Genomic DNA, 18,121 nt, shown 5'->3' with positions numbered 1-18,121 from the left:
AATGCGTTTCAGACAGTTTCTCTTACTTATAACTTGGAACAAGTGTGTCCGATACAATGTCTCAGACAGTTTTTCTCAGTCACAACTTGCAACAAATATGTTTCAGACAGTTTCTCTCACTAATGACTCGCAACAAGCCTGTCTCAGACAGTCAGTCTAACTCACAACTTGCAACAAGTGTCTGAGACAATTTCTCTCAGTTAGAGTCACAACTTGCAACGAGTGAGTCTAAAACAGTTTCTCTTATTTATAACTTGCAACAAGTGTGTCTTACAGAGTTTCTTTCACTAATAACTTGCAGTAAGTGTGTCTTAGACAGTTGCTCTTGCAACAAGTGAGTCTGAGACAATTTCATTCAGTTACAACTTGCAACAAGTGTGTCTGAGATAGTTTCTCTCAGTTACAACTTACAACAAGTGAGTTTAAGACAATTTCTCTCGGTTAAAACATGCAACGAGCGTGCTTGAGACAGTTTCTCTTAGTGACAACTTGCAACCGGTGTGTCTAAGACAGTTTCTCTCGCTCATAACTTGCAACAAGTGCGTGTGGGACAGTTTCTCCTAGTTGCAAGTGTGCCTCTATTGGCCTCCGTCACGGTGAACGTGTCACGGTCAGCCTCACCCAGGTTGTGGTCGGCGGGCGCGCTGGCCGCGTCCAGCAGGCGGCGCACGTGGCGGCGGCGCGCGCGCGCGCCCGCGGCGCAGGCGGCCAGCGAGGCGAGCGCCAGGTCGTGCGCGTGCGCGGGCTCGCGGTGCAGCAGCGCGCCCACCAGGTCGTGCGAGTGGAAGCGGCGCGGGTCGCGGCACAGCGCGACCAGCGCGAGCGTGTACGAGGCCAGCTGGCGGGACGACACGGGCGTCTCGCGGTGTCTGGAATAACAAAATCAGAACATTACTTAGAGTGAATTCACGCGCTGAACATCATTTTTAAAATTTGTTTTAACCCTTCACTGCATAGTGTATCAAATTTGTAACATACCCAAAAGTTAGTGTTAAAACGTTCTTTAAAAATATAAGCAACCATTCTTTGTTGTTACTGACTAGATACATTTATAACTCACGTATATAGTTCATAATTTAGCCAAAAGACGCGCTATGAACGCCAAAATAATAACTTCACTTGTTTCTCGAAGACGAACTGTCAATGCAGTCATGCAGTGAAGGGTTAACTAGTTTTTTTTTTAAAATTATTTTCATTTGAAAAAAGAGAAACATTTGTGTTCTTATTATTTACACAAATATTTCAATTTCATACTATTTCTGTGAGCCTAAGCGGCTCGTTATTAGAAATAGGTATCAAATCGTGGTAGAGTGGGCTCGAACCGAGAAACACAGACTTAAGAGCCCGCGACACTAACCACGGGACCACAACTCAACACACAACTCAATGCAAACACTCAACTCCGAAACTCGACGCCAATTGCAAAATAAATTCAAGAAAAAAACATTTTCAATAATTTTGGGTGCTATGTACATATGTGTGTGTTAGCCTCTTGCGATATCGATTCCCAGTGTTCAATCCATCTCTTTGGTGGTCTACCCGAGAGTCGTCTACCTTGGGGTTGGCCATGCAGTGCAAGTGGGGGAGTCTGGATGGTTCCGTTCTCTTCACATGCACAAACCATTGTCTTCTTCCTTGCCGTCCCTACTTAACGACATCTTCGATCTCGCATATTTCTCTTAACAAGTCTTAGTAATATCATCGACTGTGAGTACATCGGGGGCTGTATCCACCCTGCTGTAAATGAAAAAGGGTAATAAGAATAAGAATAAGAACACTTACTTCCACAATAGAAGAAGAACTTCAACTTCCAATTGCTTGGCTGAGAGCTGCAACTCAAGACTTGGCAGAGAAGATTCAACCTCGTTGGTTTTGGACTCATTCGCCATCTAAGTTAGGAAACAAATCAGTATAAGTATACGGTATTTTATTATCACTGTTCTACTTGCGTACGGCTTGGGTATTTCTCTGTGGTTTTTATTTATTTATTTACAGCAATACTCCTTTTCCAAAAAATGACATAGAAATTAGAAATTAAGATAGATTACATAGAAAATAATAATAAATTATATAAAATAAAAATAATAATTATGAAAAACGAAAAAATAAGTATAAGTAATAAAACAAATGCAAAACTTGGTGAAAAAAAGGTTAAAAAAATTGGTACAAATTAGGGAAGCTAATAATCGATATAAAATTTATACCAAGAGATCTAAAAAGCTCTGTAAATTTTGACTCAAAGATGTTTTTGATGAACTAAAAGTGGTGATAGATTACTTAGTCCTTATCAAATGTTTGAAAGCTTCTGCCTCATTCGCGGATCTGATATAGAAGCTCTAGACTTCCTGATAGACCACTCTTGCAAAGCATTTTTTTATGAACTAAGTAGCGAAAATTATTTAAAAAAGAATCCCAATTTTACTGTAAATTCAGATTTCATGACTTTACCATATACAGCCAATCTAAATAATTACGAATTCGGAGAACCAGTACAGAGTTTTAGAAGTACCCCAATGTTGGCAGTGATAGGGATTAGCATCTAATTAGTCAGCTAGGTTAGTCGGTGGCTAGTACACAGACGCCTCCACAGCCCCGGTTAGCACACAGGACAAACACAGAGCGGTGGCAAGGAATTTGCAGAAAATGTTCAGTCGTCGCATTTCTCACTCAACCATTTTCACCCACACTGTATCATGTTGGTCAGTAATCAACCCCATATTTCCTCCTTGACTGGAGGCCTAGATTAGGACGTAGGACGTAGGTAGGCCCCAGACACGAGTTCCAATGATATAAGGAAAGTGGCGGGCCTGCACTGGAAGAGAGTCGCGTCCAACAGAGAACTGTGGAAGTCCAAGAGGGAGTTCTTTGTTTAATACTGGACACGAAATAGAAATAGAAAGAAATAGGCTGAAGTAAGTAAATATGGTACATTCTATTACAGATCTCTTTCAAAAGTAGAGCATTATTCGTGACATAAATCTATCACAATCCTAAGAAACGATCGTAAACCAACCCTAACATAAAGAAATACAACAACACAATGCAAAACTTAAACGTAAAAACCCTCATGATGCTGCAACCTTCATCAAACATATTAATTGAAAAATCATAAGCACATATAATTATTAATACTATGTATAAAGGATTTGTCAGTAACCTGGCAAAAAGAAAAGCAGAGAACCTCAAATACACACAGCGGGGGGATAGAATAAGAAACTAGGAACAGAACCAAAATAGCGGGTATCATAGATCGTGTGGCAAGACTCAAGTGGCAATGGGCGGGACATGTTGCAAGACAGGACCCAACAAGATGGACCCCTAAAATGTTGAGATGGAGACCTTGGGAGAATAAAAAAGGCGCCGGAAGACCTAAAAAAAGACGGTTCGACGACAAAGCCGCTGTGGGGGGTAGAAACTGGATGCAAACAGCAACAGACCGAAAATAAATTAAGGATACGGAAGATGCATATATCCAGCAGTGGAGACAGATGGCCAAAGAAGAAGATAAAGGGTTTATATGATATGTATATATCGTAGTCGTACAGGAGAAAGTGACCAACTAACAAAACGTAAAATGTTCAGGAGGGCCATTTAAGTCACTTTTGCTTGGCAAGAAAATAAACATCAATGCAGTTAGTCGTTTTCAACAAGTCAATATATTATACTTCCAAGTTTAACATCCTTTGGGATTTTTTCAGGGCAATATTAAGCTTTCTTCTTTGGTCTCAATCCTGCGGATTGGTCTGTAGCAGCGGATGACATCTCTTTCGCCATTCTCGCCCTTTTTTGGAAGTCCTCTTCAGCTCTTCATACGTCAAGCAGCCCATGTCTATGACGTCAAATAAGCTAATATTAAGCTAGTAAGATATCAAATAGTCGATGATCACGTTTTTGTAAAAAAATGCACTTGGCCACTTTCTCCTGTATGACTACGATATGTACCTGAAGGGCGATGATGGCTCTGTGAGTATCGTTTCCCCAACCCCAATCTGGTTTCCTCTGTTCCTCTATCCAGTGGAGTGCTGCAGCAGTGGCCTTCAGACGATCGCTTTCCTCGTGCCCATCTGCAACAAAATCAACAGAGTGAGAAGTCACCAACATTGCTACAATATATAATTTAAGTTTTACGTATGTATGTTAAGAAATGTAATCTTATGAAAAAGTTAATGAATAATATTATTTAAAAAAAGTTTTATGTAGATAATTAGATTTCCAAAGGGTCTAAATAAACATCTGTCATTTCAATCAACATTACTCTTGACTGGTACCTGAGACGGGTTACCTTGCTGTCACGCAATTAACGATCAAGATAACACTGCGCCTATACGATGTAGTGCCCTATGGACCTTTCGGTGCCGAAAGGGTTAAAAAGAAAACAAGAAAAAAATCTATGTTTGTGTTGAACATCTTATAATGGCCCAATATACGATAAATCGCAACTTAATTTTCTTTAAACCCAGGTAACATTAAAAGTAATTTAATTTAGCATAAAAACATCGTTTTGTATTGAAAAAACAAGTTTTTCTGAGTAATTATTATATGGTTTGAAAAGAAAAGAGTTATTGAAAGGTACGGAGTTGAAAAAAATCAATATATTTTTAAAAACATCCAATATATTTTGTAAAATAAAATGTGCGCGGCTTCTTCTGCAGACGGTCGCGTACTCCATTGTATAATTGCGAGTACGCCCTTAACGAAATCTAGTAAATACATTTATTGCAAATATATTGTAACCAAAAATTATATTTGAGCTTTGTAGATTTTAGAAGCCATATTTTCGTAAGCTGGCACCATCTGCAAACTGTCAAGTATACCGCAAAACATTTTTCCAAACCCAACAATTTATTTTCCGAATTGTCTCTGAAATTGATCACCGAAGAAAGTTCAGTGTCATTTTCCGTGATGGAATCCTTCAGGTCAGAGACCACACTAGTGATATCGCATGATTGATGCGAGTTTCCCCAATAACTTCCAACTTTACGGATCTCCACTAACTTAGTTACATCCTAAAACACTATAATAGTTTTTGTACGGCGAAAAATTCCAGAGAAACTCATTCCAATCTTGGGGAACTATTCGAGGTCGAATCCGTTAAAATTGGCGTAAAATCTGACTTATTTTCTGCGTTAAAAATAAACAGGAAGATGGCTGTCGCCTTCGGGAACAGCTTTAAGTTGATTATGGTGGTAAATATTTGAATATACACATATAAATATACTCGTGTATGAATATTTGAATATTTTTACACACTGATTTGAAATCGATTTAGGAAAAATTACCAATTTACTGAACATTTTTCCGTTTTTGTTGTTGTGTAAATGTAGAAAAAACTCTAATTGTTTTAGTTATTTTCATATCGTTTTTATTATTCGTTTATTTTAGTAATAATAATCATAATAAATTTGGATAATTACACCATTTTCGTAAAATACTACCTCAAAGGCGCTTACTCTAATGTATGGAAGTGAAACATGGAGTTGGCAAAAGAAGGATGAAAGTAGACTGAATGCAGTCGAAACGCGATCTCTCAGAAGAATGTGCGACAAAACGATGTATGATAGATGTATGATAAATAGTGAAATAAGGAAGGAATGCAAAGCTGAGATAAGCATTATCGATAAAATTAAGAAAGGTGTGTTGAGATGGTTTGGACATGTGGAACGAATGAGTGAGGAAAGAACGGTAAAACGGATTTATGAGGCGAATGTTAGTGGGAAAAGAAGCAGAGGAAGACCGAGACATGGCACGATCAGGTATGCCAAATACTTGAAAGTGGTCAGGTTAGGAGTCTTAACAATCGGCGGGTATGTATGAGGAGATGCATGAACGTGGAAGAGGCGAAGAATTTTTGCAAGGACAGAGTGGTGTGGCGCTCTTTTCTCTCTGCCTATCCCTGCGGGGAAACGGCGTGATGGTTAGTTAGTTAGTTAGTTAGTTTAAGGCGCTTAAGTACCTACGTTTAAAAACTCTATTATTACACAAATTACAAGTAAAGTAAATATTTTAGAATAAAAAATAGCGAGAAATACCTCCGACTATAAAAAATTTACAAATAATAAACAACATTTTTTTTATTGACAAAATACCGATACTCAAAAACTCTGTCAATTGGATATGCGTATGAGGGTTTAATTGGATTTTCGATGCAAGGGACAGAATGCGTTAAATTGTCATTTTTGAAATAATATATACATGCTTTATTTAAACATATGTAACTCAAAGGATTCATTTATTGATTCGGCAGTTACTTTGTGGTAAAATCTATACATTTTTAATTTAAGTTTTTCTTAGCAAATGCCACTATTTTGATTTATTTTGTAATTTTAAACTTAAATAAAGAATTACTCAAAGGCTTTGAGAATTGCACCAACAGTCAACCTTCCCTTGTCAGCGAACGATGGGGAAACTTTGAATTTAGATCGGCATTTTTATTTTCCACCCAATATCGCTAGGGAATGGAAGAGTCCAAATCACCAAACCAAATGTATTTTAAGAATTTTATGTCTGGTTCGTGACGAGAGACCAAATCGATTTTTTAGAGTAATTTTGGATAAGTATCAAAATATTCTTTATCCCCGTACTGTCTGCGATATTTTAAAACTTTCGACATTTGGGTACATAAAGTTTTAAACAATATAATAGGTCGGCTGTCCAAACTTAAAACACAGTAAGGCTCATTTTTTAGTAATAGGTTTTTTTTTGCATTTTTGGACTAAGTAGATTCTACTTAGTCCAAAAATGCAAAAAAAACGGACTACAAAAAATGTCCCTTACTGTGTTTTAAGTTTGGACAGCCGAGGTGTCTCAACGTAAGATGAAGTATCTATTGTTTTTATAGAAAGAAGATGGAAAATGAGCATCCCAGGGCTTATGACCTAGTATCTGGCTGGCTTAAGTGATTATTTTATACACTTCTGTAGCCCATTATTGAACACACATATAGCTTTTTTTTAAAGTTGTATATATGCAATAGCCTTTGATTTTGTCTTTTCACTATTCCGTGTCTGTCTGGTGTGCTGGTCGGGGTTGTGGGCTTCTGTGTACCGGCCAACGTCGGGTCTAGCTGACTAATTGAACTAAACTCATCCCTTTCACTGGCTACACCGAGGTACTTCTAGAAAATTTGGTGGTGTTTTTACAAACTTGTATTTATTTAAATTGGCAGTGACAGGTTTATTGAAAGGTTTTAAATGTAAATTCACAGTAAAATCGGGATACAATTTTATATTGTTTCACATTTTCAATTAATTTCGCAACTTTAAAAAAAAATGCTTTGCAAGAGCAGATCTGTCAGGAAGCCTAGATGCTTCGCATGCGGTGGGACAGCTTTCAATGGCCTTAGATTCCTTTCACTTGCGAATAGTTATTTAATAGATTTGGAAGTATGATTGATAGTGGTGCCATCAGTTCAGAAATTTGGGAATTATATATATATCTTACGTCATTTCAATATAATATTGATATATCGGTATAATACACCTATAATATTGATATATCACCCGTAGGGTGAATAATCGTGTCTGATACAATAAATAATAATATTAAAAAAACTCTCTCAAATGTATTTTTGACACACGATAATTGAAAAAAAAACATAATGACGACGAATTTTTGTTAAGTAGTTTGCCGGGTCTATATATTAAGGCGCACACAATATTGTACCGTTTGTTTATTACTTGCTAGGAACTTATATATTTGTGTTTTTATTATTTACAAAAATACTTCAATTTCATACTATTTCTGTGAGCCAAACGGCTCATTATAAGAAATAGGTATCAAATTGTGGTACAGTGGGTTAGAACCGAGAAACTTTGACTCAAGAGTCCGCGACGCTAACCACGGGAACACAACCCGAAACCGAATTATTAAGGTTAATGTATTCAACCCATATTCAGGACATTATTTACTTGAACTGTAGTAATTATTTTCAGTAAAAGCGGTAATCAAAAACACATTTATTACATCTATCAGCTTTCAAATAATTGTCCCAAAAATTCAGAACCTTTCAGTGTGCATTTTGTTTGACGTAAAAAGAATATCAAAACCAATTAAGGTTTGATTACATTTTCTACTAAATGAAAACAGCCATTAATCAATAAAAAAAGACTAATTGTTGTTAATAACTTGGCATTGTCATGCCATGGTCTCTACAGAATTACACAAAGGTCACAGACTGACTTCTGTAACTGAATCGATTTCATTCGATTCATTTTTAGTAACAGTAGGAAAGTTCATACCACAAGGTTAGCTGAGACGTCATGCGAAGTTCCCTAAATATCTCACGTAAGCTAATGTAATATGTATTATCTGAAACCCTTCAAAACTATAGGGAAAAATAATCATTTTGAAATAAATGCATATCTAACTAATTTTACTAGTAAATTCCAATTCCAATATCAAGACATAAATAAAAAAAACTTGATTGTTCAGGAAATCGTTTTTAAAGTTTCAACATACAATGAAATGTATTAAAAATAGATATCAAACCACTTATTGAACTTTTTATTGTGCAATAGTTTTTTAGGTAAAACCTGAATGTTTTTTCTCCATTTGAAAAATATTTAAAATATCTAAAAAATAATAAACCGATACATTATCTTCAAAATGCAAAAACAACACTTTCTGCTCTGTGGCGGGTAAATATTAGGTTAAAAATATTCCGCTTTTGCTGGGATATATGTAGTACATTTTCTTGGCATTTCGAAAACATGCACAACTGAAAATCGTCGATTTTTGATATATGACGTTGTTGAAAGGAGTGAGCGATATATATGAGTCTATATTTGAATTGATTGTACAATAATATAGCACGTACAAATAATATTACAGATTTTTTTTAGTATTTTATTCAGAAGGAAACCGAAATGATAAAAATGACACATATTCTTTGAAGCTTATCATCTGCTTGAGATTTTAATTGATTAATACTTTAAACAATAGCATTGGTGTCATTTTCATACATTTTTCATAGAATTTTACATGTATGTATGTAAAGTGATCACTTTACCAGCTTATAACAGTTCATAAGCCCTGTAAATACCCAGATTACCATATTATTCTTCAACTATGTTGATATGTCAAAAAATGTATACTATAAATAAATTTGAACTGAAAAAATGTGATTAATAATAAATAATATAGACAATAGAAGGCAAAAAGTCAAGGGGTTCAAGAAAGTCCACTGGGTGTACATCGGGGACTCCATCCATCCTGCTGTAACTCTAATGGTCTCATTCGTTGAGTTTTGGATACGCCAAAGTCTCCATGATAGATGGCATAAAAATATCATAATGTACATACTTATATAACAATTTTATAAAAATAATTGGTTTAAAAAAAACCTTATTCCGATTTCCTATACAAATCTACCCGAGAATAAAGTGTTAACTAAAATGACACAAATTACGTTTAATTTAACGAAATAATGTTGAAACAAAATTGAATTAAAAGTTATGTAGAACAGGGATTAAAAGTAGAGGCAGCGCCGACCGTACTCACAGGTACGGACGCCCGGGCACTTGCTTACAAGGGAGGAAAGAGTAATATGCTCGTATCAATCTGTAGAGTTTATATTTCAGTCCCTTTTCAGTACGTGGCGGGGTGTTTGGTCCCGTTGGTTCCAGCGCTGAACGGAAGCGGCTACTTCCGATTAATTCCGGTGAGAATCTCTTTCCTGATACACGGTACCTACATTACTCCCAAAACCGTGTGAAAAAGTGTACTTAATATAATAAAATAAAGGTGAACAGGTTTTCTTATATAAAGAATCAATGCAGAATATCGAATTGTGTTTTTATGCATTTTAATTTTATTTTTAAAAAATGTTGTCGATCTCTGATAAATTTAGTTCGAAATCGCTTTCATCATTGTGTAATATAAAAAAATGTAATTTTGCATTATATTTTATACACACGCACAGGCTATCCGTGTAGGGTTTTGTAAGAATATTTTAAATCTATATACATAAATGAATGGATGTAGTATGAAATAAAAAGAAGTGAAATTAGAATTAAGAAAATAAATTTTAAATTTAAACTTAAATTAGAAGCACAAAATACTACTTAATTAAATTAGGAGTACTAAATGCCACTATTTCTTCAAATCTACCGTAACATGTACGAGTATTTTGATACATTCGACACATTATTTTCAAACACAGTATGATGCGGAACGTAATGAAACGTGTTACAATAGAATTTAAGAAAAGGTGGTAATTACCAATAGAAAAATATTTGAAAATGGGTATTACTCGTGCGATTTAACGCCTTTAGATTATTTTTTGTGGGGCTATGTTAAGGCTCATGTCTATAGTAACAAGCCCGCTTCGATTGGCGCATTGGGAGACGACATTAAAGCATTTATCAGTGAGATACCGAAATGTTGGAAAGTGTATGCCAAAGTTGGAATAAGCGGATGGACCATTTGAGGCGCAGCCGCGTTCAACATTTGAATGAAATAATCTTCAAACATTAATTATATGTATCGTACTATTGATTCAAATAAAGATTTCATGCATTTTTCTGAAATTTATGTGTTTTTTTTCTGAAAAAAATTCTGATAGCTATTAAAAAATCACCCATTACAAAGATATTGCCGAATCAATCAATCAAAATAAATACGTTGTTATTATACTCTTATCGTCGAGGGATGTAGCACCGTGTTACTTCGAAACCATTAAAGAAAAGGTGTCTTAAGAGAGTTCAGTGTACCTACTCTGCATACTCCTGTTCTAACCACCCTTCGCGCCCCTTTTGCTAAAAACCCGGCGCTCGAATCATAAGTCAACCCCTTATCGAAAGGTCCCGCGTCCGCCCGTTTGTCATTCCGCGGGATATCCGCCGTTCCAGTCAGAATATTCAATTCTATCTTGGGAATTCTTCTCAGACCAGTTTTTCATCTTCCACTTAAAACAAGTACACTAAAAAATGAACACTCTCCTTATCATTCATCGTTCACTTTGTGTAATACCACTTGAAAATACTACTTCAACTTTGTAATACCACTGAAATACACTATTTAACACTACCTACTTGAAAATTGCTCAGACAAGACTGATATCAAAGTCCTGAACGTGTCCTATGTGACGCATGTGCTTAGAGAAGATATGTAATTCTTCTGAGACCAGTCTTTCATACTTGAAACAAAATTAACACTATCTTATCCATATTATTTTTTTGACATCTCATCAAAGATAAAGAAGAATATGGAAGTCTGGGCATTTACGGGGCTGACGACCGTCATAGGCTGCTTTAAGTGATCACACGTGTAACATTCACCAATTCTACCCATTATTGACAACCACACTACTCAAATTCTTGGAAGTTCTACAATATATATATGAACCAATTTTGAAACATTGTTCTTGAATCACTAGAACTTCACTAGAGACATCTATTGGTGAGATGTAAAGAAGCTTTTTATTGAGCAGAAACTCTTTTATTAGTATGAGAGGTCCGAATCCTGGATTATAATCACACACATGAGAAACGCCAGAAAATATCATTTTCATTTTTATTATTTAAGCTTATAATATGAAAATAACTCCTGTAATTGGAGATAATCCAGATTTTGTGAACTATCTTATTATTCATCCTTCACTTTGTGTTCTACCACTTCAAAACACTTCTTAACACTACTCGAAAATTACCCAGAAAAGAGAGTTGCTGACTGATTTCAAAGTCTGGAAGGTGTCCCATCTGGGTGATGGGGTATGTGCTTAGAGGAGAAAAGTAATTCTTCTGAGACCAGTCTTTCATCTTCCACTTGAAAATTAACACTCGAAAATTATATATTAAAATTATATATCATTCTTAATAATAGACGTTATAGTACAGTCCTAAACGTCAACAAGTTAAAATGACACGTTCAAGTTCACAAATGAGAAAAAACACAGTAGTAGCAAAAAAATAGTAAAAACAGTAAAAAAGTATGATAAATTTATGTGTTAATTTTAAATCAAACACAGATTTTTTGAGTCTACTAAGTTGTATTTTATTAACAAAAACACATAAAAAATTATACTGTGACAATTGTTTCGCCTTGTTAGGGCATTATCTACATTAGCTACTGTTGTCTCCCATAAATTATTGCTGCACGTGTTAAAACTGTCACTTAGAATTGTATAGCTACATAAGGACCGTAGTCCATTTGATATTCACATTCGTTTGATAGTGCCCTAACAAGGCGAAACAACTGTCACAATATAATTTTTTATGTTTTTTTGTTAATAAAATACAACTTGGTAGACTCAAAAAATCTGTGTTTGATTTAAAATTAATACATAAATTAAAATGGAGTTCTACAAATTAAACGCCAAATCAATAAATAAGTATGATGAAAGCTTTATCAATAACACCAAGAAACATTTGAAATGTAAGTACGCGTGGAACGAATGAGTGAATAAATTTAAAAAACAAATTTACGTTGAAAATAGAAGGAAGATCGAGGAAAACTTGGCATGATCAGGTATTTCCAATACTTGGGTGTGGTTAGGTCAGGAGTCGAAATAATCGGCAGGTATATATGAGGAGATGAATGAATTAGGAAGATGCGAAGATTATTTGCAAAGTATTGAGGCGATGTATTCTCTTTGTCTAACACTGCGAGGTAGTGACGTGATGGTTAGTTAGCAAGTTCAATAAAAAAGTAGCAAAGTTATATTATTTATTGTTTCGGCATTATTTTTGTGGAATGACATGTTGATTATATTTTTAAAATTAAACACTTGAATATGCCACTTTAATGAGTTTTATTTATATATACGACTAGTTTCGAAAACTTTCAAAAGGTACACATGTTTTCATCTTCTGGTACAAATAAAAACTAACGAACAAAAAATATATTTAGGGATATATATATATATACGTAAATAATATAGGGAAGGAAGGGAGGGGGGTTAAGGAACAAGATTTATTGTAAAAGGAAACATTGATAATAATGGTGACATATTTTGAAACAGTATATTATTAATTAACGTTTTATCTGAATTTAAATTTATTTGTATTTCTAAATTTTCAAAATAATTCATGACTTGACCTTTATATAAATAAAAATCATTAAAGTGGTATATTGAAGTGTTTAATTTTAAAAATCTAAGTAACAAAGTAGTAAACACATAAGCAAAAATCCTTGAAATAAGGGCCTTTATTTGAAAATCCGTCTTTTAAAAAACAAGTTCCTTCCTCTCTGCAGTAGAACTCTAGCCAATCGGAAACAAATATATTTGAATGGCAAGTAAGTGTACCTAATTTGGAGCGAAGCGTGTCGACATTTCGGGTGACGTGATGTCTCATTGGAATATTCTATTTCCGGAAGATTTCTAATATCGAAGCACTGAACGATAAATTAACCTCTCAAGATGAATGTTTACCCCTTGCTAAGAACAGAGAACCTTATTAGGGCCACTGAAGATTGTGCATTTAGCTTTAAATCTCATCTTGAATTAAACCTAGTTGAGATGAGAGAAGTGAACCTTTTTGGGGCTTCTATGTTACATATTAAAACAAAGTATTTAAATACTGACATTTATAGTATCTTATACATTATTTGTCAACCTCCGTAACCATGAGGGGCGATCGAATCCCAAAACCGAGTAGGCGTTTATAATTCGGTTTCTTCTGATGAAGTTGTTAGATAATTCGGTTCTTGGATTCGAACACACAACGCTATCTTACACAAATTACTTATCTTATCTTAAATTAAACCTATTGGAGTTGAGAGAAGTGAACCTTTTTGGGGCTTCTATGTTACAAAGTATTTAAATACTGATATTTATAGTATCTTGTATATTATTTGTGAACCATGATGGGCGATCGAATCTTAAAACCGAATAGGCGTTTATAATTCGGTTTCTTCTGATGAAGTTGTTACATAATTCGGTTCTTGGATTCGAACACACAACGCTATTTTACACAAATCACTTAAGACAAGTTAAATTAAACCTAGTGGAGATGAGAGTAGTGAACCTTTTTGGGGCTTCTATGTTACATATTAATACAAAGTATTTAAATACTGATATTTATAGAATTTTTTATTATTTGTCAACCTCCGTGACCATGATGGGCGATGAAATCCCAACATTTTGAGTATGTGAAAATCTTATCTGTTCACAAATCTGGATTTTCCCCACTAAGGAGTTATTTTTACATTTCTGATATCTCAATATAGATAAAGAAGAATATGAAAGTCACATTTCTATTTGATAACTCAATATATCTATAACATACAATTTAAAAAAATACAAATGAGGGTATTAAAATTGAAGGGTGTACAAAGAACACTAAGATTAAACCACTTTTTAGAAGAACACTAAGCAAAGAATATGAAAAAAGAATACTTGATGAGATTAAAATTTGTTCTCAGAGAAATACAAGGTATGAATGTAGGTTAAAAAATCTAAATGCCTGGCGAATTCGGGTAATCTTAGTAAAAAAATATTATATGCATACATTTCTCATATTTATGAAATTTCTTTTTGCCTTGATATTCCATTTTTTTTTCATTAAAAACACCCTGATTTTAAATTGGTTAAAAATGTATGATTTGAGTGAAATTTGAGATGGGATTTTTTTCTTCCGTAATTTGATTTTTCATCACAAATTTCTGAGAATGTAAAAATATAATATGTAGATTTTCGATTAGATTATTCCAGTTCTCTTGGTATTATTATTACAAGGCATCCCGAGATAACAATGCCTGTAGTAGGGGATAGTATCGCCTCGGGGTAGTAATAGACTAGAATGATTATAGGAATATGTTTTTGAGGGTGTGTGCTCACTATGTATTATATACCCAATAGTTAGAAAATATGTATTAAAAAAAAAAGTATTGTGTTTTTAATTGAAGCATATTTTTTTTTCTAAAGTTAATAATAAAATAATAATAAAACCCTTATCCGCACCCCAATGGTGCATATGGCACTGCTTCATATAAACACAGTGTTATCTTGATCGTTTATACATGAAGGTAAGGTGATCAGCCCTCCGCTTCAGGTACCAACCAGTCCAGGGTTATATTGAATAAATATTACCGTGAAAAAATCACTTGTATTTATTTGACCCCCCTTGGGAATCGAACCCGGGACCTCTAGAACGGTAGCCGAGCGTGCTGACCATTACAGTACGGAGGCAGACAATTTTTTTCAAAAGTTAAGTAATGTTTAATGGTGAATGTTGATAATTATAGTGCTGGTAATCACTTAAACCTGCCAAATTCCTCACCTGACTATTCGTCAATCCAGGAAATGCCTAGATTTCCATATTTTCATCCCAATAAAAACTACATCACCTGTATTTAAATTTCAATAAAAAGCTTGATTGAAATAGCTACTAAGTGTGGCTACACTAGACAAATTAAGAATATCATTTGAATTCCATTTTATGCATATGAAATTACGAAGCGCTTTAAAAAAATATATGTTTTTTTTCAAAAGAGAAATATTGGTGTATTTATTATAAAAACAAATATTTTAATTTCATAGTCCTAAGCGGTCCGTTATTAAAAATAGGAATCAAGTTATGGTTGTCATATCGCTCACTCCTTTCAAGAGCGTCATAAATAAAAAAAATTGATTTTACAGGAGAACGTTTTCATAGTTTAAAAATATAATACAATATATTATAACAAGCCACTTACTGAACTTTTTACTGTGCAACAGATCTTTTTAGGTAAAACATGAAGGTTGTTTCTCCATTTGAAAAATATTTAGCATTTAAAAAAAAAAAATTAAACAATATCTTTTTTTTCAAAATGCAAAAACATCACTTTCTGCCCTGTAGCGGGTAAATATTAGGTTAAAAATTTGCCTCTTTTGCTGGGATATAGTACATTTTCTGGGCATTCCGAAAACATGCATAACTGAAAATTGTCGATTTTTGATTTATGACGTTCTTGAAAGGAGTGAGCGATATTTATGCTATGTAGATACAATATGTTTAGATCTTCGTTCAAAACTCTAGTATATTGTAATTTATTATTAGATTAAAACCAATATTTTTAGCTTTTTCACTTTTTTATTTGACCAGCGACCGGGTTTCGTCGTTACCGACATCATCAGACCAGTCTGATGATGTCGGTAACGACGAAACCCGGTCGCTGGTCAAATAAAAAAGTGGAAAAGCTAAAAATATTGGTTTTAATCTAATAATAAATTAAAAATGCAATTCCATCACGAAGTGTCAGTGGATAATATAAATCTATTATAAAGTAGTATTTCGTAACTAGCATAAATATGTCCGCCAGAATTAAATATTTGTTTAGTAACGGACCGCTTACGACCACGAAATAAAAATATTTTTTTTACACATTTAGTACACTAATATATAGATACTTTTTAAAAACAAAAATAAAACATTTTCTATTTAATAGCGCTTTATAATCTCATATGCATATAATTCAGTTTATATTAAAACCCGTAAATGGAAGCAACTGTATCTTCCAAAACTAACCGTTGCAATATAATAAATACTCAAGTGATAAAAAAACAAATGTTTTATTTACAATTTAATCATGTCTTATCACAAAGTGAATATAGAAACAATAAAAAACATGCAAATAATTCAAATGGCATTCTGTATTTTTCTAGTGTGGCAACCCTATAAAAATCTAGCCGTAGGTTAAATTAATTAAAAAAAATATTGTATCCAACTTTGTTGTTAAAATAAATAATAAATAAATAATTGTTCTAGATTTAAGAATAATGGGTAACGTACTTATGTACATGCTCATACAACATACTAGCGCACTGATAAAACGAATTTCTTAAATGTAATATTATTCTAGTCTAACAAGAATCCCATCCAGTTTGCGTAATAAAAGCACAACAAACGTATATTTTATCTTACGGACCGAATTATTACCAACCCTCATGCGCCCCGAGCCTCGAGGCGGAACAACTTTGATTTAACCCTAGAATACTAAACTATCGTAAACATTACGACGGTAAAATGACGATTCCTGAAAAAACAATGTTAGCGTCGTTCCTGCTTCACAGTACCTTCCAAATGCACCTTTGATTTTTTCATTAATTAGTTATCTATTAAGATCTTACTCGCAATAACAGAAATCATTAAGCGTTTGGTTGCACTGAGAGCCGGACGTCAGTTCACTCCCGATGTTCTTTAAAGAACATGTATTGGATTTTTTTGTTTTTCAGAATTTATTTAGAAAAAAAATTTTTATGTTTTTTTGAACTCCTTACATTTAATAATTACTTTCTTTTCTTTGTCATATATTAATTCCGAAAATAAACTCACAGTACAAAAATACAACTTGCTTTTAAATACAAATTCCGTGTTTTAAGAAAATAATTCAATTACGTAAAATGTTACCTGGGTTAAAAGAAAATTATGTAACAATTTATAGTATGTTGGGCATTATACCGAATGAATGTTACAATTACTTCCAAAAGAATTTTTTTTCCCGTTTTATTTCTAGGTCGTATATTTTACGAATGTTTCGTAACAACGTCACTCGTACGATAGCCTAGTAATCTGGGGTTAACCCTTTAAGGAACGGTCCGCATTTTATTACAGACAGTGAATGTAAGACGTATAATGTACGGTGCTATAAATATGCTTATAGAGATTTAACGATAAACGTGTTTACAAATTTACTTTTTTAACTGGAACTCATAACTCGACCGTGTTAAATTTTGTTACCCCTACATCAAAATCTCGACACTTAAAATTCCCAGCAGGTATATAGACATATTAATAAAGAAATAAAGCTAACCTTAAGAAAATTCTAACGATAAAAAGATGATTTTATTAGAAAACATTAAAAAACTAAAAAATTTAATTAAATAAAATGAGTAACAATGTTATTAAAATATTTATTTTTTATTAAGAGTTTTTTTAATGATAAATATTTGTGTTGTTATTATTTACACAAATATTTCAATTTCATACTATTTCTGTGAGCCTTAGCGGCTCATTATTAGAAATAGGTATCAAATTGTGGTAGAGCGGGTTCGAACCGAGAAACTCTGACTTCGCACAGCTGAAAATCGTCGATTTTTGAAATATGACGTACGACGCTATTTTCAAAAATATAATATCTTCCGATAGGGTGATTGATTTTGCGCTACCCTGTATTAGACATGTATCTTTTCTTTCTTTCTTTC

At 33.7% G+C, this 18,121-nt stretch overlaps 1 protein-coding gene across 2 annotated transcripts in view; it reads right to left on the bottom strand.

The window, feature by feature from the left end:
* Positions 1 to 18,121, bottom strand: part of LOC148309653 (uncharacterized protein CG3556) — an 82,255-nt gene that overhangs the window by 6,771 nt on the left and 57,363 nt on the right. For both annotated transcript variants that reach the window (XM_088259613.1, XM_088259614.1), the window contains exons 3-5: positions 3,943 to 4,064; positions 1,783 to 1,889; positions 622 to 869 (exon numbers count right to left, since the gene is read on the bottom strand). In XM_088259613.1, the coding sequence (XP_088115739.1) occupies positions 622 to 869; positions 1,783 to 1,889; positions 3,943 to 4,064 (477 nt within the window). The remainder of the gene's footprint in view (positions 1 to 621; positions 870 to 1,782; positions 1,890 to 3,942; positions 4,065 to 18,121) is intronic.

This window comes from Brachycentrus maculatus, unplaced genomic scaffold (genome assembly GCF_059751285.1).
Source record: "Brachycentrus maculatus isolate JH-2025_06_01 unplaced genomic scaffold, ASM5975128v1 h1tg000119l, whole genome shotgun sequence".
Lineage (NCBI taxonomy): Eukaryota > Metazoa > Arthropoda > Insecta > Trichoptera > Brachycentridae > Brachycentrus > Brachycentrus maculatus.
This window is presented reverse-complemented; position numbering and strand designations above follow the sequence as displayed.